At 36.8% G+C, this 25,616-nt stretch overlaps 1 protein-coding gene across 5 annotated transcripts in view; it reads left to right on the forward strand.

Annotated features, from left to right (window-relative positions):
* The window catches only part of SBF2 (SET binding factor 2), a 255,137-nt gene that overhangs the window by 114,264 nt on the left and 115,257 nt on the right, over positions 1-25,616 (forward strand). For all 5 annotated transcript variants that reach the window (XM_055722192.1, XM_055722188.1, XM_055722190.1 and 2 more), the window contains exons 4-6: positions 2,443-2,556; positions 4,200-4,310; positions 6,698-6,803. In XM_055722192.1, the coding sequence (XP_055578167.1) occupies positions 2,443-2,556; positions 4,200-4,310; positions 6,698-6,803 (331 nt within the window). The remainder of the gene's footprint in view (positions 1-2,442; positions 2,557-4,199; positions 4,311-6,697; positions 6,804-25,616) is intronic.

Consider the following 25,616-nt stretch of genomic DNA (forward strand, 5'->3'; position numbering starts at 1 on the left):
GACAAGCTATAGATGAACCACTTTTCTGGCTCAATATAGTGATGCTTATATGTTTGGGGGTTTTGTTTCTATTTTTTGTTGTTGGGTGAGGTGGTTTTTTTTTTTGGTCATACCTTGATTAGACAAGGGATAGTATAACATATGTGAATACCAGCTAACTTTTACGTCTTGAAGAAGCACAGTGGAAGTTTTACAGGAATCCCAGAATCTCAATTAGTTCCTGTATTTAAAAGCACCAAAACATTTATAGCGTCTCTCCTCTGGTATACATATAAAAAAATCACATGGCTGGTTTTGTCTATATAGTAATGAAAATAGGGCACCAAGGTGCATGTGCGCACACACATACCTATGTATCTTATTCTTCAGAGGGGCATATGTGAGTAGTGCTTTAGCATAGGTTGACACAGAACTTGAGGGTGGTTGGGCAGCTTCCAAGAGATGTGCCCATGTTCAGGACACAACCCTGAAAGGCCAATGCTGATGTTAGGGCTGGAAGGGCAATGGGCAGAGGCTCTGATGCAGATACCTTCACCTGTAGAAAGTAACTCTCTATTTCCCTACGGCTGTCAGGGCAGCTTCTAGCTGATACCCGGCTACTGGACCTTTTCAGACCGACCTTTTCAATTTTAGGCTAGAACTGAGGAGAGCATTTATCTAATAAAATGCAGGTCTTGGTGTGGAGGCAAAACCAATTAAGTGGTTTACGGATAACGAGGATAGCTGTCTGATAGCTAATGTCTTCAGCTGCCACCATTTGGCTCAGACCAAGGCACACAGGAGTGGAGGGCAAAGGACTGTTCCTATGTATTTTGTTTCAGTAGAAAGTCAGTTAGGTTAGCAAAAACAACAAGTGCTTTTGAAAGAACCATTTTAGTTTCTAACTAGAAGAATAAATATCCTGTAGGTGGTGGTTTCCAATTTTTTTTTGTTCATAAATAAAATTCCCACGTGAAGCTTATAATAACTAAACATTTTTCATAATTCAAAGTATTTATTAAGTCAGCTTTTAAAGTCCTCCTGCTGTCGTTGTTTTAACTGCTTTTATTTGGATACCTGCATTTGCTTAAAGAAACCATACATTCTGAACTGAGGTTGTGGAATAAAGCTCCTGAACTCACAGGATTCTTGGCACTTAAGAGCACTTCCATCAGGTTTCTTCCAATGAAGAGAAAAGTTATGCTGGATTATTATTATTATTTTTTAAATAAAACGGAATGATGACTAGTAACATGACAGAAGTAGAAGCCAGCCATTTCATGTTGTCATACGGAAGTAAGTTTTCTCATATTCCTAATTAAGATAATATAGTGATTTTTACTTAGAAGAATGCTTGGTCAGAGGAACAAGTAGAATATGTACAAATTTGGTGGGTGGTGTCGGCGTGGGTGGAGAGAAATTTGTGCAAAAATTGGAAAGCACAGGATTTCTGTCATTTGAAAACTTACGCAATTAATGAATTTGTCAAAGTATGTGTGGAATTTTAGAAATGAAAGTATTTAGTGACATATTTAGTTTTGGCGATGAATAATAAATACTTGTGTTTGAATAGTAAGTGCTGGCAAGGAGGTTATAGCAACTTGCACAACATCTTGAACAACTACAAGTTTATCTGCGTTGTACCTTTCTCTTTTTTTAAGCCAGACACTTAGTGGTTCGTGAGTTTGAGGGATTTTTTTTTGAAAAATCTGAACTAGATTTTTGTGAAGAAATTCCTTTAGATTTCAAATTCACTGGGTCAGGGTGGAGATGACTTTACAGATAATTTTAGTTAATAGAATCATAGAACCTTTTAGGTTGGAAAAGACCTTGAAGATCATCAAGTTCAACTGTTAACCCAGGACTGCTGAGTCCATCACTAAACCGTGTCACCACAGCTGTGGGTTTTTTTAAACATCTCCAGGGACGGTGATTCCACCACCTCCCTGGACAGCCTGTTCCAGTGCTTGACCATGCTTTCAGTGAAGAGATTTTTCCTAATATCCAATCTAAACCTCCCCTGGCATAGCTTGAGGCCATTTCCTCTTGTCCTGTCGCTTGTTACCTGGGAGAAGAGACCGACCCCCACCCGCCTACAGCCCCTGTCAGGGAGACACAGGGAGCAGTAAGGTCCCCCCTGAACATCCTCCTCTCTGGGCTAAACACCCCCAGTTCCCTCAGCTGTTCCTCATAAGAGCTGGGCTCCAGACCCTTCACCAGCTTCATTGCCCTTCTCTGGACATGCTGAACTACATCTAGAAACTTTTAGGGAGTTAGGTAACCATTAGAATATGCTATTCTAATATGAGATATTAATATTAGAATATTAGTTGACTTCATTACCATTTTCAGATAATGCATTCGTTTTTAATGTTCTGAGAAATGTTTACTTTTTGTAAGAATACTAATATTTGAGTTTGAGGTTTCTTTCTGCTTATTAACTGAAGTGTTTCTATTTTCAAGGGAACAAAAGAAATCGAAGGTGAAGAGGAGTCTGGTTTAATTCCGCCTGCAGAAGTATTTGCTCCTAAAAGTTTGGTATTGGTGTCCAGACTCGATTATCCAGAAATTTTCAGGGTAAAGAACTTGCAATTGCTATTTATAATGCATGTCAGCAGACAAATCTGTTTTTAATGAGTAGCAGTGACAGTACTTTTGATTTAAAACATCTCATGATTGATTTGGGAATTTAAAAGCAAAAGTAGGCTTAGATAGAACTAAAAAAAATTCAGTGTATTTGACAGTAAATAGCCCCTGTAGGTTAAAGCACTGCTTTTTTTACTCTCTAAGCAGTTTTAAATCTACAGAGAAGACGAAATAGAGTTTTTTCGGGGAATTATTAGGACAAAACAAGAGTTGCTCTGGTAAAAACAAGTAATTAATATTTGATTAAATATATAATGGTGAATTAATAGCAAAATCCTAGTTTTCCTCCATATGCAAGGCACAGTGTCAGAGCCTCTTCCAGATCAAATTAAGATGCACGACAGAGAGTTAGGATCTTGGATTACTTTCAGCTGATGAAATATGACTGATCTGAGATAAATGAAAAGCTTAACTTTTTATTAAGCTGATATATATTAACAGAAACAAATATAGTTCAGTCTACAGATCAAAGGAGGAAATCATTCAACAGTTAAGTTTTCATTAGACATTAAGAATGACTGTACCGAGTGAGATTAAAAGTCCATGCAGCACAGTATTTTGTCTCTTGATAGCGGCCTGTAGCAAATGCAAAGCAAAGTGCATAAGAATAGGACAGGGTATAGAAATAATTCCACAAAATAATTTCCTCATTCAATGTGAATTAGAGTTAAATGACATCCTGAACCAGAAGTGTCAGTGTGTGGGTTTTCTCATATAATTTTTTCAGTTTCTTAATGCTCAGATTTTACAACAACCCATGGCAAGGAGTTTCACAGCTTAACTATGTGTTATATGAAAAGTTACTGTTGGAATTATTTCTAAGAAGATAATTCCTAAAATATTTGCTGATTTATCAAAATTACAACAGATAAAAGGCACCAAAAGGATGCTGTGAAACTAAGTTATTTGTTTCCTTTTTCCAAAGTCGTCTTAGAATGTAATGTTGAATCATCTTACATTATTAGTAAAAATGTAAGTAAAAATTAGTAAAAAAAAAAAAAAGCTGTGTCTATGATTTCTCAATCAAAACTGGATCCATTAAAAAAAAATGCTGAAGTTTTAATATACTGTTAAATTAAAAAAAAATTTATATTAAATTAGTAAAATTGAGAATGTAAGTTAAATAACATGGAATAGTTGCTAGTCTTAAAATGAGACTCAAATCCTCATTGATTCATCAGTGTTCTGCTCTGGAAAGCAGTCAGGCTTGGTTCCATAGAATTCAAAGCACACATGAAGCTATGTTGAGGTTTTAATTTTTTAAAAGTAACTTGTGGTAAAGTATTCTTGGTATCATGAACAAGGCGCAAATATTAAACATGGAATTTCTTATAAAAAAAGAATATATCTACACCTGCCAGCACATACGTCCCTTCTAAGTAGCCCAGCTCATTTTTTTTTTAATGGATGATTGCTTCTGTAGCAAATTACTTTGTCTTCAGTTGAAAGATACTTCACTACATTAATGAATGTTAAGATACTTATTTGAAAAAAATTATATACATAGATCTTTAAGTAATTTGATATCTGCTTTCCCTGTATAGCAGTCTAATATATTTTGTCTACCTTTCTAGGCTTGCCTTGGCCTGATCTATACTGTGTATGTGGACAGCCTGAATGTGTCACTGGAGACTCTCATTGCAAATCTGTGTTCATGCCTTGTCCCTGCTTCGGGAGGGTCTCAGGTAAATGGAAAAAAAAAAAAAAAAAAAAAAGGTATTTTTCCAGTTAATTTAATTTATGAAGAAAACAAAAAATAAATTCTTGAAATATTTTTGAAGAAAAAAAGATCATAGTTCAGCTGAGTGCTTTCCCTGTGGCCTGTGAGTGCTTTCCCTGTGGCCTGTCTTCTAAAGACAGCAAAAATTCCATTCCAGGATAAGGTCAAAGGGTTAATTTTGTCACTGAGTTGGCTTTTTACAAGGCACAGTAACAAATCAAGCAGTTTGTATAAGTTTACTCTGTAATAATAATACGTGTTCAGTAATATTTCTGCTTGCTACAGGTATTTTTTTTCCTTTGCCATTTTTTAACATGTCCTTCACTTTAGTTCATTTACCTGTGTCTTTTCCTTGATGCAGTTCAGGATTCCACTGGTCTTTTCTTTGGTAACTCTTTTAAATTTCTGTTTTCATGAATTTACAAAAAATGCCAGAAAAGTAACTTGAACATGGTTTTCTCAGAGGTAATGAAATATTCCAGATAGTCCATGCATTCAAAAATAAGAAGAAAGTTTCTGAGCAAATACACTTCTTCCTGCTTTTTACCTATGCCTTCTGTGAGCAGAAAGTCAGGTTTTTTTGTTGATTTACTTTCAGTAAATGATTCCTATACATTTGTGGATTTCTACCAAACCAGTCATGTCTTATTTGCTTGGCCTTCACTTTATGTTGTGACACTACTGGGAAATTGTAGTCATTATCATGAAACATACCTGGAAACTAAGTATGCAAATGGCATTTTAAAGACAGTTTCATGCATATTTTCTCATGTTTCCCACCCAACCATGGATTATCAGCCTTCTTGAAATCTTACAAATCCCTAATTCTTTTCTGGTTTTCCCATAGCCTTGGCTGCTGTGGAATTTCTTGGTGCCGAGTGGCAAAATGTCCTCTCAGTTTAGTCAAGACCTACCTTACTGCTCTCCGGGCAGCCATGTCTTTGTGCTTTTGGATGCCAAGCTTTTTGGTTTTGAAGGAGAGTAATTACATTGCATCCCCTCATCAGCAATCCTCTTCTCCAGTGGTACTTGAATATCATACTACAAGTTTTGGTGATCCACTTGAACTTCTGGCTATTCTTCTATCGTCTTCCCCCCCCGCCCCCCAAATACAGCTTTCCTCAGTGGCCGTTTGCTCTGCGAGAAGAGGGAGGAGAAGTCCTCTGACTATTCTCCCTTCTGCTTTCTTTCTTCAAATAAAAAGTTCTTTCAGTTCAAATTTTAAATTTGCTAGTGTCAAACTATCATTTTAATCAGAAATTTTTTCTTTAAGCTTCATGCTTCCAGGGCTGAATCTGCATTATATATCTTAGAATGGGGACACTCTTCCAGTGTTTATCTCCGGAAGTCCTTGAGGAGCCTCCCAGGTTATTCATGTGGCTGCCATTGAAATAACTGTGAAATTAGTTGCTGACTTGCATACAGGTCTGCTGTTGAAGTGCTGGAGAGGACCATCTCTGCTATAGCTCAGGGACTTGCTTGGTGTTACCGTGGAGTGTTTTGGTGTCAAACATTGACTGTGCAGCAACTAGAGATTCCTACCTTCATACGTTCAGCAACTTTGCAGCCATACAAAGTGGAGTTGTCCCATACTTACTGCTTGTACAGAAATACCTCCTTAGCTCATGGTAGGTAGTGGTTAGAGGTAACCACCTAAAATCATCCACTGCTTGAATGTCATGTGGATTTACTTAGAGGAGAGGAAAGCAAGACTATTTTGCAGTTAAAATTCTTTCTGAGATGTGATACACAAGTGCATTCCTTTCACTACTATTTCCTGCCTCCCTCAAGGGAGGTATGTTCTTTTGCTGGAAAGGTAACTGAAGTTTTAATTCTATTTTAAAACACAGAGCAGGAACATGGGAGTAGAAGCGTCCCTTCAGTAACCATATATCTGATTATATATGAGATATATATATAAAAGTATGAACATTTAAGTATGTTCATACTTAAAACATGCCTGCAGACAGTAGATGGCAAAGAACTACAGTTAGAAAATAATACATATTTTTCTGATTTGAGTGTGTTCTAAACTTTTTTTTCTTTGTCTGGAAGGTTTTTTAGTGTATTATTAAAGGTCTGATATTGAAGGCCTTCAAAGCCATAACTATTTAACTAATTTAATGGAAATGCGAGGAAGAAGCTATCGTGCTATATGTTCAAGGGGACGTATAATTGTCCTCAAATTATATTTCATATTTCTGTTGGTCAATTCAATTATTCTTACTGACTTCAAACTTTTGTACACAAAACAAATAATTTTCCCAGGATGAATCACCTATCTGTATGACAACAGCTTGTTTATTCTATATAATTTAAATTTATACTCAATTAAAAAAATTCTTTCTACAGAAATTGTTTTCTTTGGGAGCTGGAGACAGACAACTGATACAGACTCCTCTACATGATAGCCTTCCTGTTACAGGCACCAGTGTGGCTCTTCTCTTTCAGCAACTGGGTATGTCTAGGTCTGCTTTAAAAAAAATCTTTTGAAATTATCAGTGAAGTATTTTCTGTTCTCATTCAGTCCAAATCATGTGCCAAGAAAGTACATGGTAAATATTAATTCCTTTTGAATGAAAGAATGACTAATAGTGCTTGTATCCCCCAATCAGACATTCATATAACCTTATTATACATCCTGCTTGTGGTAAGTTATCTCCAATATTATCTAGTATCTCTAAGTGTACTGTGAGCAGAAGTGAGCCTGGTCTCTGTTTAATTACAGAAACATTCATGTGAAAAGATTGCCTGCCCCTTAGGATACTGTACAAACTCCAAACAAAACCAAAGAGGTTAATAATAAAACTAGCGTAACTGAAAAGGTTAATAGAAAAGATGCCATGTACTGATATTGGTAACTGTGTGGAATTCATATTATTCTGTTACTATATGTTAATCCCTATCTTTCAAGAAGATGATGTAACACAATCCTCATCAAATGCTTACTTCTTGGTTACAATTACAGCATCATGTCACTGTTCTCTGGGTGTTTCAATACTAGTCTTGCATGTCTCATTAGATTTTAACACACTGTTAGTTATCTTTCTGTTGGCTTGTGACTTGGAAGCACAAACTTGTAGCAGCCATGGATAAAGGCACAATTAATAATCTTCTCTGAACCTCTGAACATCATGTTTAGTCTCAAGTAATCAAACAACTTCAGAATACGTGTTGTCATCCATTCTTCTCACAAATAGGCAATAAGAATGGAGGCAAACTGGAAAAAGAATAGTGAAGAGGAGTAAAAGTTGATGTCACAGGAAGTAGCATCAGATCTGATGAGCACAATGCCATCTACTACTGATAAAAGTTAATTGTATCCTTCCGCAAAGACTATTATTCCACAGGGTTTGTTATTATTTTTTTGATAGTTTAAAGTAAAGAACCATGGCTATCATGGTCTGGATGGTACTTATCCTTGCCACAGTCCCTGAGGTTTCACTTGGCTTATTATGTCAAGAGTCATTAAGATTGCTCGGATCGGATTGCAGGCAATGTTTATAACATGCATAGGCCCAACAACTTTTCATCTTTTCTGAAGACAGACAATATGGTGTGAGGTACCGTAAGTATGGTATGATACACCATGTTCTTGAAGTACAGCATGTGATACCTAAGTTGAGGCAGTTTGTTTTGGGCAATTGTAAAATTCATGGTTCTGAAAACGTCAAAGAAAGCCAGGCTACTAGCTAGTGCTTAGGTAGGTTAGCCACCATGTCTTGTGACACATGGCTTTTGTATGGCAGATTGGGGTTGTGTTTTGTCACAGAATCGGTCTGAGGAAGGCAATGAAGGCAGATAATCTGAACAGTCATTGTATGTATCAGATTTATAGGGGGGAACTCTGTAAAGACAGCGTGGAAAAGTAAATATGGAAGAGCAAACTGAAGACCACCTTTTCCTCTTGGATTCTTAGTAAGAGCATGTTTGCAGAGTAAGCTTTTTTAAATTCCACTCTGTGTATAAAACTGATCTATAAAACTTCCATATGAGAATTTAAAATTCCTTTTACACACATAGGATTTAAGTTAATATTATTAACTACATTTTATTAATGGATAAATATATGCAGATGGATGTCGTGTAACTTGCTAAAGATGCTGTAGCAGAGTACTGAAGAGTTTGGTGTGTAACCAGGACTCCTAAAATTGTTGTCCTAGCCATCAATGATCCTTTATCTCTATATTTTGAAATTGTGTAATTCCTTATTAGCTCATATACACCTTCCAATATCTATACTGCTGATTTACTCTGTCTACCATCTCATCTTTCATTTTGCATTCTCCGTTAGCCTTCCTGCTGTAAATAGTGTGGTTTCTATGGTTTTGCTGTTCTTCTGCGTTCCTTTCTTCCCCTAAGTTCCAGTAAACGTTTGGAGGTCCAATCTTTCTTGGTGGCTTGTAAAAAGTATAAGTCTGTAAGCCTGTGCCTACCAGGTGCCCTTTCCAGTTATGGTGCATGGAAGGATATGAAAATCAGCAGAAGGAGAGGGAGAGAAAGGGAGATTTGGAAGGAAAACTTGCCTATTATTCACAGTTCTGGTTAGTGACGCTTCAGCTAGCCTGAAGAAGAGAGAGACTGAAGAAAGTGTGATTATAAAACTTGGGGTAAATCTTCACAAACAAAAGGTATAGGCTTACATCCTGTTTCCCTGAAAAGACCATACAAGTTCATAGGGGAAGAAAAGTTATTTTCTGTTGTGGTGTGGTTTTCTCTTTTACAAGACTATCAGAACTGTTAGGAAGAGCTTGTATAATGGTCTTGTATAGGTCCTCTTCCTGCCTCTCTCCTGTTCTTTGGTGATGAGGACAGTAGTAGTTGCTTGGGGATGGGCCTGAAATTAGTTAAGGAATAGGGAAACAAGTTTGCAGGTAGATTTATTTATTTAAGCAGCTACTTGAACCCTTTGCAAAAAAGGCTTGCTTTTTCCACCTATTTCTGATCATTGCTTCCCCACCCCCACCCCCCAAATGTGCCTCAGTTCCCAGCTCATGTCCCTTTGCAAGTTTTTGTGTCTTAAGTATCTGGGGATATAGCACAATGATAGAATCACCTTGTCTCTCTAAGGACACAAATTAAAAAATGTTTGTATTTTCATAGTGTACATCACAGAATAGCACACAGTTCCTTTCACATGTAGGTGGTGGACTGTCATCTTTTTAAGGGCAAGGTTTGTTAATGCTAAATTTCTGTTTAAGTTTACTAAAAAAGAATTCATAATATAGCTACATATGTCTGTTTACAATGGTTGGTGAATATAAAAAGAGGACCTGGAAATACAAACAGACTGCTTTAAATAAATTCTCATTTATTCTCATTTTTCATGCAGTCTTATGGGTTAATTTAATTAACTCATAATAAAAGGCAATGAGTCCAGAAGGATGTGGTAGAACATCTTAGCTCATCCCTTTGGAAAAATTTATTTTTCTAAGATAAGGCCTAATCCTTTCCTCTGGAGATCATAGTTGAGCTTGTCAGAAGGTTTTTGTGCTTTTTGTAACGATATTTATACTTCCTCTGTTTCTCTTGTTCCATTTGAACAGGAGCTTAATGTGTAGCTGTCCCTACCAACCTGGGCAAAAGCGTTGCCCGGTGTGGTGTTTGCTAATTACTTTAATGACAGCTGTTACCTGTCAAATGCTTGTGTTAAGGACACAAATATTCACTAAGCTGTTTGTCAAATAATGACATGTTCAGTTATTTCTTTGCCGGTACAAGTCACTTAATTCTATTTAAATTATTAATAGAAAATTGAAGTGTAACTAGAAAAATATTTGTGTACTGTATAAATCACCTTTTTAAAAATAGCTGTTTCTTTGAAGAAGATGGGCAGCAAGACAAAATTTACCACTATGAATAGATACAAAAGTAATTTCAACATTTATTTTGAGAAATATTGTGCAATAATAGTCTCATCATGGTTTTTCTGCTTGGCAGGATAATACTGTGTCAGCAGATGACCCTCCCTGTATTACCAAGTTTGCAGCATATCTGGAAATAGACGTTATTTTTACTTAGGCGTTAAACTACAGTTGGGAAAAACATCCCCAAAGGTTTTAAGCTTGATAATAAAGAACAGCAGTGTTTGACATTTTAAGTCATACATTCTTTTTTTATTTTAACAGACTTAATATCTGAGAATAATGTGACAGAATCCAGGCCTGTAGCTGGATCACTACATCTAAAAATTATTTCATCAACAGGGATAGCTGGAAAAACAGTAATCATAAAGTTACTTTAAAAAATGATCTGTGGTAGCTAGAAGACTTTCAGTACTCTTCTATTTCTCATTGTCTGTTAGTAAGATGGTAGGAATCTACAAAAACTTCAAAACACAGTAGCCTTCTTCAGGCTCAATGGAGATTTTGGTCATATTTCTCTGTTCTCTCACTGGATTAACAGTACATTCCTGTGTTTCTGCATTAAGCTCCTTCTGTTTCTCTGAACTCCATCCCTACTTGCCTTCTCCATTCTGTTGGTAGTATGGTTATTCAGCACTGCCATATTCAGTCATTTGTACCTGAGACACACACCTCTGTCTCCCCACAGGCAGTTTTTCCCAAAGAATCTAAGACACAAAATTATATGAGGGACCTGAGCAGCAAAACAAGAACCTAAAGTTTAACCAGTACTTGTAATTTTTGCACATTTCAAGGACTGGTAGCATGAATCACACCACTAAGCTGAGCAGAACAATCATGAAAAATTATTTTCCTCAAGAATTAATGTTTCCCCCTATGTTCCAAACACTTAATAGAAAACAAAAGTTTTCCTTCCTTCTTGTTTAGTCTCTTACCTGTTTTCCTATCCCCTTATTTCCTCTGTTGGGTTTCATTTTTCTGTGCTCATACCTTTAATTCACTACTCAAGTATTTTCAGTAGGACTCAGACTGACTTTCAGTGTTACAAAGGAAGTAATTTTTTAAGTGGCAAAAATGAAACTTTGAAGTAAATTCTGCTATGAATCTTCTGGATGAGGGCACAAGGTAAGGGTACCTTGAATTCAGGGCTGTGTAGATTAGAGATTAAGTAGATGGAACAGGATGAAGATGGATGGTAATGCTAGGTTGACACAGGTTGCTTGGCAAGCTTGTCTTTAGTTTTGTCCAACCTATGAGGTAACTTGCATGAATGTGTTAAACTTCATTATCCTTCAACCTTTTTACAGATCTTAAAATACTTTTAATCAAGAAATTGTGTGTATACCATTTGGCAATATGTGAAACCTCCAAAACAAGTACTTTAAATATAATGTAATTGAAGACTGCAGTGTCATTGAACATCAGTAATTCCAGATGTCAGAAGTGACTGGTTGATCAAACTTCAGACATTGTTACAGTTGCACAAAATAGAACTACTAGGGCAGATGTGTGTGATGATGGCAGAGTTGATAAGCAGGGAAGTACTTCAGCACAAGCAGTTCAAAATGCTCCACTCCAGTATTAATAGTACTGGTAACGTGTACTTTTTTTAATATGGCTATTCAATTCCAAAGTTCAACACTGTGACTTAGGAGTTCGGAGAGTTATCTGTCCTTTCTCCCTACTTTCATGTTCCTACCTTTCTTTTGCATCAGAGCAGATACTGCAGAGAGCTGCTTAAAATTAATTAACGCTAAGCAAGTAAAGGGAAGTGAATGATTTTCCGCAGGTTCCCACGGTGGGACACTGACAATGATTTTTTATTGGAGCTAAACCCCATTACTGTTATACAGTGATAAATCCATTCATAATAAGGTGACAGCATCATATGTTAACTATCGTACCAGTTTATCATTTTTTTTGAGTGGACTATCAAAGTGTATAGAAGTAAAAGAAATGCTGTATGTTCTCATTTTCTTGTTTTTCAGTCATTTCATTTTTTTAGAAATTAATGAAGAATGATGGGGGGATTTAATATTTTTGGTTTGATAGTGAATATTAAAATTGTTTTGTGTGTTCGGAAATTTGTTTTTTGGGGAAGATCTTAATTACAACAGCATTATTTAAATTATTTTTAGTGAAGATATGCCACTCCATCTCTGTTTGGAGGCAGATATTTTTATGTGCAGAGATATTTTAATCTGACAGACTTGCACTTTACAATTCCGGTTAACTCATTAAACCCCACTTTTTAAAAAATGTTTCTGTAGTTGTGCCAATAACATTCAGCATACATTTTGCTCTCAGACTTGAAATCTCTGCTTAGGCTGATAGTTCAGCAGGCTCTGTCCTTGGTTCTTATAAGTATTTCCTTTGAAAGCTAATGTCAGGGCCCTGAGTGCATCGACAGCCTCCCCAGACCCCTCCTTACAGGGTTGAGCTGCCTGTGCTCAAGGTCAGCGTTGATGTAGCACAGCTGTGCAGCCTTGGTTCAGACCGTTGAGGAAAGCTCTGTGTGAAAGATGCAAGAAGGAGGGGCTTGTTGACCTCTTCGCTTGGACGCTGTACTTAAGCTCAGGCCATGTCCTTGCTCCTTGCCTGAGCCCTGTTGCAGCGATGCTTGTTTCTGGCAGCATACCTCTCTGAGCCGGATCCTCACTCATGGACTGGATGTCCTGGCTTGATATCAGGTCTTCTTTATGACTATGGGCTTGCCTGGTGGTCACTGTGACTGACCTGGCTGCCATTGCTGGACCTAATCCTGACCTTGCCATACTCCCTTGACTTCCTGGCTTGACCTCAGACTTACCTCATTACTATGGGCTTGTCTGACTATCACAACTTTTGGCTGAACCTAGCTGCTGTCAGTGGAGCTACCCAACTCATCTTGCTCTGGGTACTGTGGGACTCCACCACATGTTGGTGAGGGCACTGCTCCTTCCCACCTTGTTTCCATACCTGGCACCTGCTTTGCCTTCTGTTATGGAGCAGCATGCCATTGCTAGGCCCTGGCAGCTGGTGGTTCTTTAATTCTCACTGTTTACCTTCTAAAAGTCTTGAGTAGAAAGTACAAAGAATCACTGTGTGGAGTCAGACCTCAACACCAATAGACAGCAGAAGAGTTCAAGTGCAAGGTGTTTTGCTTTGCTGAAGAAGGGGAAGATCTTGTAGTCTACTCACTGTCACAGTTTCAGGTGAAATCAGTAGACACATGTATACCAAAAGAGTGCAATATTAGCAGTACTGTCAAAGGCGAGTGATTTACAAGACTGTTATGGTTAAACTGCATCCTATATAGGGGACTAGCTGAAAATTTTAGTTGGCACGTGTAGCTTAAGAGCAAGAGAATCTGAATGCTTGGGAAAAGAGGGCACTGTCATGTGAGATCCTAAGACTGACCCCATAAGTGCCCTCCATCTGAAGTCCTTAACCTGTGTACTACTTTTATGAGAAGGGTAGGCTTTGATAAGAGAGGGGTTAAATAGCAAAGTAGAGATTTTCTAGTGCAATTGAATCCAAACACACTGTTTTGCATTTCTGATAGTCAGTAGCAAGCAGGATGCAGATACTTTTTCTTTCCCAGAACCACAGTCCAGTTGTGCAGTCTTATGCTTGTGGATATTGGTTTCAGTCTCTGTTCTTAGTGACACTGGAATTTGATTTTCTTCTTGCTGAGTTAGCATTAACTACCTTGTTGCTTCTTCCACAGATAGTCTTTAACTTTCACTGTTGCTGGTTCATTCAGCTTTTTAGAATGTGTAAGTCAAGCAGAGGAACTGCATTCTGGACTACACAGTGGTGTTTGAGAAAGAGCCCAATCGTATTAGAAGTATTTCACTTCTAGTACTGTAAATGGAACTAATTAAATAATTCTTGTTTCAGAAGACAGTAGAGGTCAATACGCAGTAACTCAGAGGTGGTTTGATTGTAAGTCAAAGGTTACGTTGGCTAGTGGCATGATACAGGAATGACACTTGCTTCTAGTTTGTCAATGAAATAGGTGTACTTGGTCTGTAGTTAAACACTGGGATAATTATTCATAAAAATGTATATCTCAGTGTTCCTAAGACAGATGTATCTTACATGGAGCCATGTCAGGAAAATAATAGGAAGTGGAGCCAGAAATTACTACTTCTGTGATTAAGATTTGTTTTTTTTAGGTAATATTTGACGTTTTATAATTACGAAGAGTCATTGGTGGTTTTTTTTTAAAGTATTGTTATTTTCATTTAGCTTCATATAAAATTTATGATTATGTAGTAACATTAAAATATAGTTAATTTTACCATAATTATTAGAAAATACCTATCAAATAAAAAAGGGAAAAACTGATTTATGATGTTCCTCAACTTAGCCAACTTTTCTGATAGCTAATTTTAAAATTCACAATACTCGTAGGACTTGCTATGCTTTGTGCTTTTATTCTGAAGGGAAGTAAAAGTTGTTCTGCTGCTTAAAAAGTATACCCCCTTTTAGAAGACATAAATACCAAACCAACACAAAATCTGAAAGGAATATTTAAATTGTTGGTCATATTGTTGCTCATATTGGCCTTTGATGACTGCTTTTTGAACAGTGTTATTTTTTTGTGCTGTATTTTATCCTTTTATTTTGCACCCTATCATAGACCATATGTATTACCATTTGCTGCTTTTTACATCAGTACTGTTCAAAGAGAGGAGTTCAGAGGTACACCTGCTTAAGCTACAGAAAAAAGTGAGCATCAAGAACAAACTCATGGAAAAAGGTCATGACAGTGGAATTTAAAAGATAATTTCTGTCCGTAGGGGGAGAAAAATTTTGAAACACCTTCTGCTGTGAGTAGCAGTGACGAGCAGTGTCACTAATTTAAGATGATGTTTGATCGATTTGGGATTGTTTGATACAGTCATGATGGCAAAATGCTGGGCTCTTTCACTGTTCTTACACCCTTCAGTGCCATATTTCTAAATGCAAGATGTATTTAAATGCCCACAGTTTGTTGACACTTTGAGGAATGTTTGCTGTCACATAATAGTTTCTCATTATTTTAATTCTGGTTTTGGGGAGATAGTTCAGCCTCTGATGTAGTGTACTTTATGCCAACAGATGACTATTGAATTACTGTATAAATGGGAAAAGACATTCCTGATAAATATATGTGTATTTGTATGGCTGGGAAACATTATGAAGGGGTCACTGCACAGTCAGGATGTGAGCTGGCTGCAGCTTGTTGACCAAGAAAATCCTAGCATCTTCAACGTGGAGCAAGAATTGTTTATATTTGAATACTTCGTTATGTTCAGATATAACATGGAGCAAGTATTGTTTATATTTGAATACTTCGTTATGTTCAGATATAATATAAGGGCAGCTAAGCCATTAGAGACTTAATGTGCACAGCATATGAAGTGACCAAATGCGGCATTTTCAGTACAGTAATACCTATAACTGGGAGATGCACCAAGCGTCAGTGTGGTGCCCTTTCCACATCCCATATTTGTTAGGAGACTTCAGTTATATGAACCAGAACTTTTTTTACCTCTTGTCAGGTAGTTTACAAGTTTCTTACCCAGCTCACTCAATTTCTTGTATTTCCATGAGATGTCATGTGATGGGAACATAGATAACCTTTGTTGGAATTTAGCAGCATGTATGATTAAATTAAGATGGTTTTATTGAAGTATAGAACCAAGAAGCTTCTAATCAGTCTTTGATCTTAATAAGTTGTGTACTCTCCAGCCTATGGAACCTGGCACCACATGTTGCATGAATGGGTGCTGCGGCTTATGTTGTAGTTTCAGTTTAAATCCCAGTGGCCAGTGAGGTGCGATTAGCTCTATAACCCAGCAAAAGAGAATTTGCCGTTCAAGCTTTCCAAGTAGATTTGTGTAGTCTGTCAAAGAACAAATAGATTACTAAGGGATTTGATGTGGCATTTACTGCTAATGGGCCCTTACTGCTGCAACAGCAGAACAAAAAGAAAGTATTCTTTTAGATGTGGTTGGAAATAAAGGGATATTGTGGTAGTGAATTTTGTGCAGGGACTGTTCTGCACTCCCACATAACTGCACATTGTGGACAGTCACTGAGGCTTCCTTTCTGCAGCAGCATAAACTGCCGATCCCAGTTGTAAATGTCCATTTCCAGTTGCACAGTCCTGCCCCATCTCCTGTGCTGAAGTGGTGCTTGGCTCACCAATGCTGAGCTATTGTGTCTCACCAAGTTAACAGTAAATATTTGGAGGGTGGAAGGAGGGGAAGTCACATCTGTTTTCTGTCAGCAGTCTCAAGTTGTGGTTTGATGCTGTGATTAAATCAGTCTAATAGCCAAGTGCTGCCATGAGAACAGATCCATCCCTCTTCCAGCTTGAACTAGCTCACCTAGGACATCTGTGAGCTTTAATGCAGGTGTAAAGAAAGAGGCAGCAGCACGTGGGTGGCCTAAGACCGTCCCTTTCAATGACAGCCAGTAGAGCAGTTTACAGTCAGGTAACATCAAAAAAAATCCTTCAGTAAATGCTGCTCAGTTTTGTAACATTTGTTTGGCATGCGTGGATACACCGAGAGCTCTGTCATCTCCCAGTGTAATGCTGGTGCTGTGATGCCAGCTGTCAGTAGACAGGATTCTGAAATGTGTGGGAGGCAGCGACCGGTATTTCTTGTGGCGTTCAGTTTTGCAGAACAACAGAGCACATGAAATAAGAGTCTTGCTTACTTTTAATCCAGTCTGAACTTGTGTTACTAACGTCTCTTTGAATGAGACAAAATATGCAGTAGTTTGTTTTAAGGAAATTACAAATGTCAGAAAGAAAATTTATCTGACATACTATTGTTAAAGAAACTTGAAGCTGTGTATTTGATAAAGTGCTGTGGGCAATGAGTTTTTGTTAAAAGAAAGCTTTTCAAGATGAAATATAGTAAGATTATGGATTACTGTTTGCTCTGTAACCATGAGGTGAATTTTTTTAAAACTGTTAAACAAAAATGTCTTTTGAGATATTTAAGAGAGTAATTTTCTATTTATGTAGGACTTAAGAAAACACCTCTCAGAAGAGTGAAAACAAATTAAACAAATTGTTATCCAGAGATGAGCAAAACACAAAACTCCAAAAAGAAAATGTCTAATAAATAGATAGACAAATTTGAATAAGGCAAAAGAAGCTTACCTCTGCTTGTAGAAAGTACTGAAACCGATCCTACTCAAACAGAGCAGTTTTCTTTCTACTTTTGCTGGTGTGAATGCAGAAATAACTTTTCTCATTTTTCCAAAGCAAACTTGATAGCAGTTAAATCGTGAGACCTTGCAAAACTTCAAATTTCAAAACTTCAGTGTTAATGCTTGTGCTGAGAGGAAAAGAAAAACAGTTCTATGGAAATTTCATTCCGTATTTTTGTTCTTATAAAATTGTGTTTACAGTATTGCTATTTAGTTGCAGTGTGGGCTGAGATATCACTATCTCAGGAGGTCAGGAAAATCTCAGGTGATTTCAAAAAGAAAGAAATTTTAAAGATCATTAAATGTTTTGCAGAGAAACCAAATATGATCTTTTAAGAAAATAGAGACTTTCATGGTTACAGTGTTTTGCAGTTCCTTTAATTGAATACTTGTGGGTTTATGCTCCATGAATATCAACCAACAGTAGCTGAAGAGTGCTCTTAACAGAATATCCTGATCAGCCGCCTCTGTTCTTGTTGTCTTTGCCTTTATTTGATAATATAATGCTTCAGTAGCTACGTTCCTCGAGAAAGACTTTGTAGTCCTTAGACAGGAAACAAATATGTTTGCAGTTCCTTCTGTATCCTTGACCATTTTTCCTGTGTACCGTTCCAGAAATAGTCTACTTTTCTCATTCTTGGATATTTTCTTTCTAAGGATCATAATGGCATTACTCTCACTCAGTATTGTTTTATTGAAGGACGTTTTTCTGCTTTAAATGAATCCAGTCAAATTACGAGTATCCATTTGTTCCATCAGGATTTAATTTACAGTATTTCTCCTAAGAGTATTTTACAATCCATTACACATAGAATTCTTTCCCATATGTTTTACTGTTCTTCGTATTGCAGCTACTCATGATTTTGTGGTTTTAATTCCCTGTTTTGCCTGTCTGTTGGCTTCATTCTTAGCTATGAGTGAAATACTTGCTCTTAAAATTTTATGTAAATAAGCAAGCCATGTATTTATCTGAAATCAGTCATTGTAGTTTTATTCAGATCGTTTGAGACTTGCTTTTTTATATATAGTTACAAAATGACAAAAATCATCATCACGGTAAAAAGTCATTAGGTATCTTCAAATGCTGCTTCTGTTGATGTGTGTGAAATGTACCGATCTCATGCCTTTAGCATATAAATTTGCTTTTTCAGTGATTCTGGTTTGCACATTGTGCTGATGAGTGAGTAAAAGATTAAAGTGTCGAGATCAGGTTTGATGATATGCTGGTATCTGTAAGTGCACATCACCACATGAGGTTTCTGATGTCTGTTACAGCCAAGTCCCGTAAAAGGCTGTCATTAACATGTGAAAGTTTTTTAGGCTTTATTCCCAGACAGTTCTTGAATTGTCGAGATTGATGATGAGGAGATAAATATAATAAATCATTTTTATTTGGGCCACTTTCCTATTAGATTACATATTTTGCTAATTAGCTTATGCAGAATCATTTACGATAGTTCTAAAAAGTCATGGTTATAACTTTGCTTTCTATTCATCCTGCCATGGCTTTGAATCTGTGGTCAGAAAAATTAATGGTTCTGTGTTGTAAGAGTTTTCCTGATTTCTAACATGAAATTTTAAAACCAAATCAGATTGTTTGGAAAAAAAAAAATATTAATACTTTCACTGAAGTTTAAAATGTTTGTTGGTGGCTAAACAGAAATCCCCCTTTACTTTCAGACAGTTAACTGTATACAAATCAATGGAGAGCTGGTAAATTTTGCAGTATCTATTTCTGATTACTTAAATAAATCAGCAGTTGCAAGTAATTCCTCCTTCACACTAAATTATGATTTTAGATTTGCTATTGGAATGAATAAAGATAATTTTGGCTAGTTTAACTGCTATAAATAATTCTTATAGCGTGTGCTTATTTTTTCACACATATCTTTTGAAGTATGTGGGAGTGAAGGTTTCACAAAATACTTGGTACAAACAATAAATCCATGTTTCTTAAAAAGAGCAGTTCAAAAGAAGGAAAGTCACAATTTCTAGAAATATGGGAACATTTCAGTAGCACTCTCACACCTCTATTTAGGGAAATCGGGCAGCATTTAAATTCATGAGTATGTGTCCATTATCCCAGTCCACTCAAAATTCTTTTACAAAATTATTTAACTGAATTTTCTTTAGTGCGGGCCTGTGAGGGTTATTGTGTCCTGATACTAGTTTTGTACAGCGTTACTGTTTATCTCCACTTAGGATTTTCTCAGGGTTGAAATACCTAGATATTTGTGGGTTAAACATCCAAATCAAATAGCTTCTTATTTTAGGTATCTTACTGGATAACTAAGCAGAAGATGAGATGTGAAAATAAGTCATATTTAGGCATAATAGACTGTTACTGAAATGTTAACACCTTGCATGCATATAGAGGCAGACGGTAAGAGAACAAAAACTTCTGTTTTACTCGGATACTTAACAGTTCAATATGGAGAAATATTACTTGCCACTCTCCCTGTATCTGGATTTAATTTTATATGCAAACCTACTGACAGCCTCTTGGCGTTTGCTGTCTATGGGAATTTGGTTTTGATGTGTTCAGTAAAAAAAAAAAAAAAAAAAAAAGAGAGAGAGAGAAAAAATCCACAAAACCAGCATTTTAAGAAAAGAAGATCTATTTTTGGTAGCACCTGTCAAGCCTGTCTGTATGAGCCAGACATAAAATCAGTTACTGTCCTTCATTTGGTGATTCAGGTTTTGCTTGTATCATTCTAAGTTACTGCTTTCATGTAAATTTGGCATTTACCTCCCTGCCATGTGAGTACTTTCTACGTATGAAGCCATTATTTGTCTGTTTTACCTTGCATTGTCTTTTCTGCTTTATTGAGAAAACTAACTCGGCACACTCATATAAATCTTGGGCTTATCAGCCACATATTAGATATGTATAGCTTTAAAACTGTGCGTATGAAATGGTGTTGCAGTTCTCTCTTTCAGGGATGAAGATGTTATTATCTAAATGTTTTGTTATTAATTGTCTTTAGCTGTATCATTGTCCCTGAAAAAAAGTTTGCTGATCATGTTCACTCTGTATTGGCAGAGCTGTGTTTGAAGGGTCAAGAAATCCAGAGAGCTTTTGCTGCTCCTTTAAGTAGGTCTCTGGAGGGATTTAATGGAACTGGTAATAATGAGGTGATATCAGCATGCAAATGACAGACATCACTGTCTATCTTCCTAAGCAGATCATGTTCTGTGCTTAATCCTTGTTTCCTTGTGCCTGAGTAGGTTTGGGTTTGAATGACAACCATCTGCTTGACTCGGTGTTGGCAGAACACAGTTGATACTGTTAAACTCTGGGAGAATGATAGCAGTAGGAATATTTATCCATCAGCTGAAAAGCTCTTTATATATATATATATATACATATACACACACACACACACACACACACTTGTTTTCACAGTCTCTTTGATATGCTGTTTAATGATCAGTTGGCTTTTACGGCATTTATACCAGATTCTGTACAGTCCTCCTGTTCCTTACTTCTTCCCACCCTCCCCAAAGGCTGGTTTGTGGAGAAGCTTTTGTTTGGCCCTGCTTCTCACAAAGAACATGCAACATTCATGGTTCAGAATGTTCCAAAGGTTCACTTCAGTTCCAAAATCAAAAGTTTGTCTCTAAAAATGTGTTTCCGTTTCAGTACTACGTCACACCCATGTTTGCTTGTATGTGCTCAGAAATTAGTACAAATATTTTAGTCGTGAAAAGTTGATTCTTTGAGGGAGTCTTAGCTGAAGGCTCTGTGCTTTATAAACTGCTTCGCTTCCTCCTCAGCCTGACAAAGACCAAATAAGTTAATCTCTTGGGCTTCTTGTCTGACTCATGTTCTCTATTACCCAGGCAGAAAGCAGGATAAATTAACCCTCGCAGAACTCTGCTGGCACAGCTAGAGTGCTCCCCAGTTGTGAGCAGGTTTGGCTATGATTTAACCAGGTGCTGTGCAGTGCAGTCCTCTAATAACAGAACTGCATACTTTTCTAAATGTGAATTGATCTTGAACTGACTGATGTAGCAGTTTTGGGGGGTTGTTTGAACTGTGTGTAGTTGATTTGAGATACTGTGTAAGTTCGGGATTGACAAATGAATGTAATTGGCAAGGATTACCTATGTGAGTATTGAGAACAGTTGCTGCCTCTTACTTATTAGTTAAGCTTCTATTTTGTTCATTAGCAGTGCTGTGCAGCTACATCTAAAAATAAAAATGAAAAGAGTTTTGTTTTTCTCTACTTTTCCCCCCAGTTATCTTTAGAGCTTGACATTGCCTGGCACAGAACTTGTACTATGCACTCTCCAGTGGCCTTTCAGAAAGGCTTTTCAGTCTTTGTTGACCCATTTCCTGGATTAGTCGGGCTACGTTATGGATTATTTTGTCTATTAAGCTTTTCCTTGTGTCCAGTAATTCAGGAATGGCATATTGGCATAATAATGTATTCAACTAGTTGAGTTGCCAAATCCATATTCATAGCTCTTTACAAAAGTTTGAAGAAGTTAGTGACAATATTTTGATTTCAAGCGGTCTAAAGGATAGTTAATAATTTGTCAAGTACACTTTGTGTTTGCGTTTTTTTTTAATCATGCCTAAATAAATACTTAAATTTTAGAACAACAGGAAGCAGGCAGAATGATACATTTGTTGATGTAGGATGTCAGATAATTTAGTACAAATTACAGATTCTTTAAATACTTGAAAACAGTGAAGGTCAGGAAGCCTCCATTCAAAAATTTCCAGCATATGTATAATATTTTACAGGATGTCTGTCTGTAGACTGCAAAAGAGTAATCTGTAAAAATCAACTTGTTTGTTGTTTTTCGTGTTGTCTATTTATGCCCTGACAAATTAGCATCGGATGTAGTGTGGAGTCTGAAGAGCAGTAGACGGTTCAAGGTTACAGACAGACACAATTGTGTCTTGTAGCATGAGGAAACGGGCCCAGGCTATTATTTGGAACCGTCTGTTTTCAGTAAACAACATGGAAGGCTTCAAATGACACCTTGGTGTCTTGGCAAATAATATAATAGTTTAAGTGGTTTAAAAAAGGAAAGTAATCAACCGTTCTGCTATTTATGATTTCTTTGATTCTATCAGTTGAAAATTTCCCTTCCATTTGTCGTATTGCTGATATTCCTGAAGATACATATTTCCCAGTATGTGTGGAGCAATAATTTTGTATTGAGTTAGTGGCTATCATCTTGAAAATACAAAAATTCCAGATTAGATGTCTATATTACGCACTTGGTTTTATTTATTTTATATTTTTTTGCATTGTATACGGAGTATTAAAAATAAAAAGAGAGATAGGGAAGGAAAACAGCTGATCCCAAGGCAGCTGTCTGGGCTGGACAGATTTTTCAGTTGGTTAACCTGGGTTTCACTGTCCAAGTGCATTTCCAAACTTGAGCAGCCTGTTTTCAAGAAGTGGGTCAGTATTGGTGATGAGCTTCTATTATGCAGAAAAAGCCCCGAAACTTCAGAACCTCTCCTTAGGTGTAAGTTTAACGTTTCTTGGACCATGAATCTTTCGTTCAGGAAAGAAAAGGGTGAGAGCCAGTAAAGTTCCTACTTTAAATTGGCTTTTGTGAAAGACCTAAAGAAATTACCTTGGGTATTGGGTTGGGGTTTTTTGTTTGTTTTTTGTTGGGTTTTTTTTAATTGTTTTGTTATTTCTTGTAATTTATTTATGCATTTTTATAGGAACCCCAATTACACAAGAGAAGTCAAATACTCCCATTGTGGGATGTTAATTTGTTTTGTAGGTACCTTACAGTTCAATATGGAGAAATATTACTTGTTTTAAAATTTTGTTTTAAAATACAAGCAGACAAGGTTCCTAGTCTCTTTTTCTGTCTCTGCTGAAATGTGGCCACTTTTAGTGAGGTGACTTTCTGCAGAAAATAGTCGAGAGAACTTAGAAATAACTTCTCAATGGAGATTCAATCCAGGTTCAGTATGAAGTTAAGAACATCTATAAAATTCTGTTGGTTACATTAGGTAACAATCTCACATTTCCCATGCAAGTTTCTTGGAGGCATTTAGACCCAGCCCAGCCATGCAGCCAGGGTGTGCGGGAGATCTGTACCCTGCGCGTGGCACTCTGCTGCTCTGCTGAGCTCTTGCCTTGTGCAGGGGTTGTAGCTGATGAGTAATGTGCATACTTCATAGCTGCTTCTAACTGCTTTTTCCAAGGACCCGCTAACTTGGACGTGTGACAGGCATTGGCAGACTGGAGAGATAGTGCTTCTTACCTCTTTCAATGTGAGCAGTTGCCCAGGGAGCTTTCCTTGCCGCTGCCAGACTGTCTCCTTGTTTTGGTGATGGCTTTCAGTTGTCCCTGTTCAAACTCACAGAGAAGGCTGGGTATTTCCTGGTGTTCTTAACTGTTTTTTTCCTGCTACTCCCTACAAGACCTGCTTTTAAAAATTATTTATTTATAATAAATAAGAGGAGTGTTTAGATGCTCTCAACTTTGGTCACTCCCATAATTCTGCAGATAAAGCGATGCTTTTGTCTAAGTCTGCAAATCTCAGGCTACATAAGGTGCATTCATATAACAGCAAACACTGGAAATTAGTCTTTCATGGACAGTTAAAATTTAGTGAACATCTGAGAGACCAACTAGTGCAACATAATAAAAATGTTTGTGGTAAATATTCTTCCATGTGGCATTGAGTTTATACATGGGAGAGAGTTGCTAAAAATATTAATATTAAATATCAGATTATATTGGTGCTGATTAAGCTACAATGAGAAACGCCTTTGTGGCATACAAACTGAAGCTTTATTTGCAACCACTGACATGCAGCAGAACTGCATTAATTTCCCTAGTGAAACTCTGAAAGCCTTACAAACCATGTAATTGCTGCTTAATTGTTTAAATAAAAGGAAGGCATTGGTTTACTACTTTTTTTGTTGTTTTGTTTTTGTTCCAGGAAGTGTTGTCTTTTGAGTATAGTCCTTTCATCCTTCCAGTAGAACCTTGGGAGGACCATAGAACTTGTGTCCTCCAGACTTACTGTAGATGAATTCAGATGACAAACCTGTTGTTGTACCTTTTTTTCTCCCTGGAGTTTTACAGAAACTAAGACCTTATTTTTCTGTTTACCAAGAACATAGTCTATTGGATAGAAAAGTGGAACTTCAGTGGAATTTCAGCACTGAATTTTGATCTGGCTTCTAGCATAGTGTACCTGAGCTTGGGTTCTTAAAAGAAACTATCGAGAAAAATCAGCAAGAAAAAAAAAATGTTACACTGACTAAACAGCCACAGTTTTCTGTGAATTGAAAACACCTAGAAAAATCAATTTTACAGTGGTAGAGATAAAAATCAAATGGGCATACAGGTTAATGCTATATATGAGCGCGAAGATTACCTCTTTTAACTGTACAATAGCATATTACTGTAGTAGTCCCTAGGAGCCGCTGTGATCTCATCCTTTATGGCCAGTGTGTTCTCAGTGTTTTTAATAGAACAAAATCAATGTAACTGTAATATTTTGTTTTGGCTTCATGGACAGGTATCAACATAAGAAAGTCAGACTGCTTTATGCACATCTTCCTTTTAGAAGGCCAGTGTTCAAATACTATGAAGTACTTGTTTCACCTTATACATAAGCAAAAAACTTGATTTCCACTTCATTCAGCTATTCTGGTAGTAAAATGTTTGCATTTTTAAGTGCTCAGTTATTATATGCTATTAAGATTTTTGTGTTGTTTTATATCTGATGAGGAAGCCGATATTCAGAAGAGATTTCAAGTGTGAGATGCTGATACTGTATAGGTCTTAGGTCATTTAAAGGTATTAGACTTAAGATACTCCTTCTAGACTCTTGAATAGTCATAATCGACAGCAAGTTAATATCATATAGCTAGAAAAAAGGGCTATTTTTTTTTATACACAGCTTGTTTTCAATTGAATACTTTCTGTAAAGGAATGTGTTAATTCTTTGTAAAACATAGTTTAAAGTCAATAACATCCAGAAAATATTTTAGAACTGTTACCTTTCAGGCTAGGCTGCAGTTTTAAGACATGCAGAATGGAAACCCATCTCTTTCAAGAATTTTTAATTATAGATATTTTGATCACAAGAGGGTTTTTCAGGGAATTTAATTGTACCAAATGTTGAGAGTGTCTGTTTTGTGAGTTTTTTAGGTATTATTTTCTCCAGTAATACCTGCCAGAACATTGCAGGTTTATAGAGGATTGTTTGAG

Source organism: Falco cherrug, chromosome 10 (genome assembly GCF_023634085.1).
Source record: "Falco cherrug isolate bFalChe1 chromosome 10, bFalChe1.pri, whole genome shotgun sequence".
NCBI lineage: Eukaryota > Metazoa > Chordata > Aves > Falconiformes > Falconidae > Falco > Falco cherrug.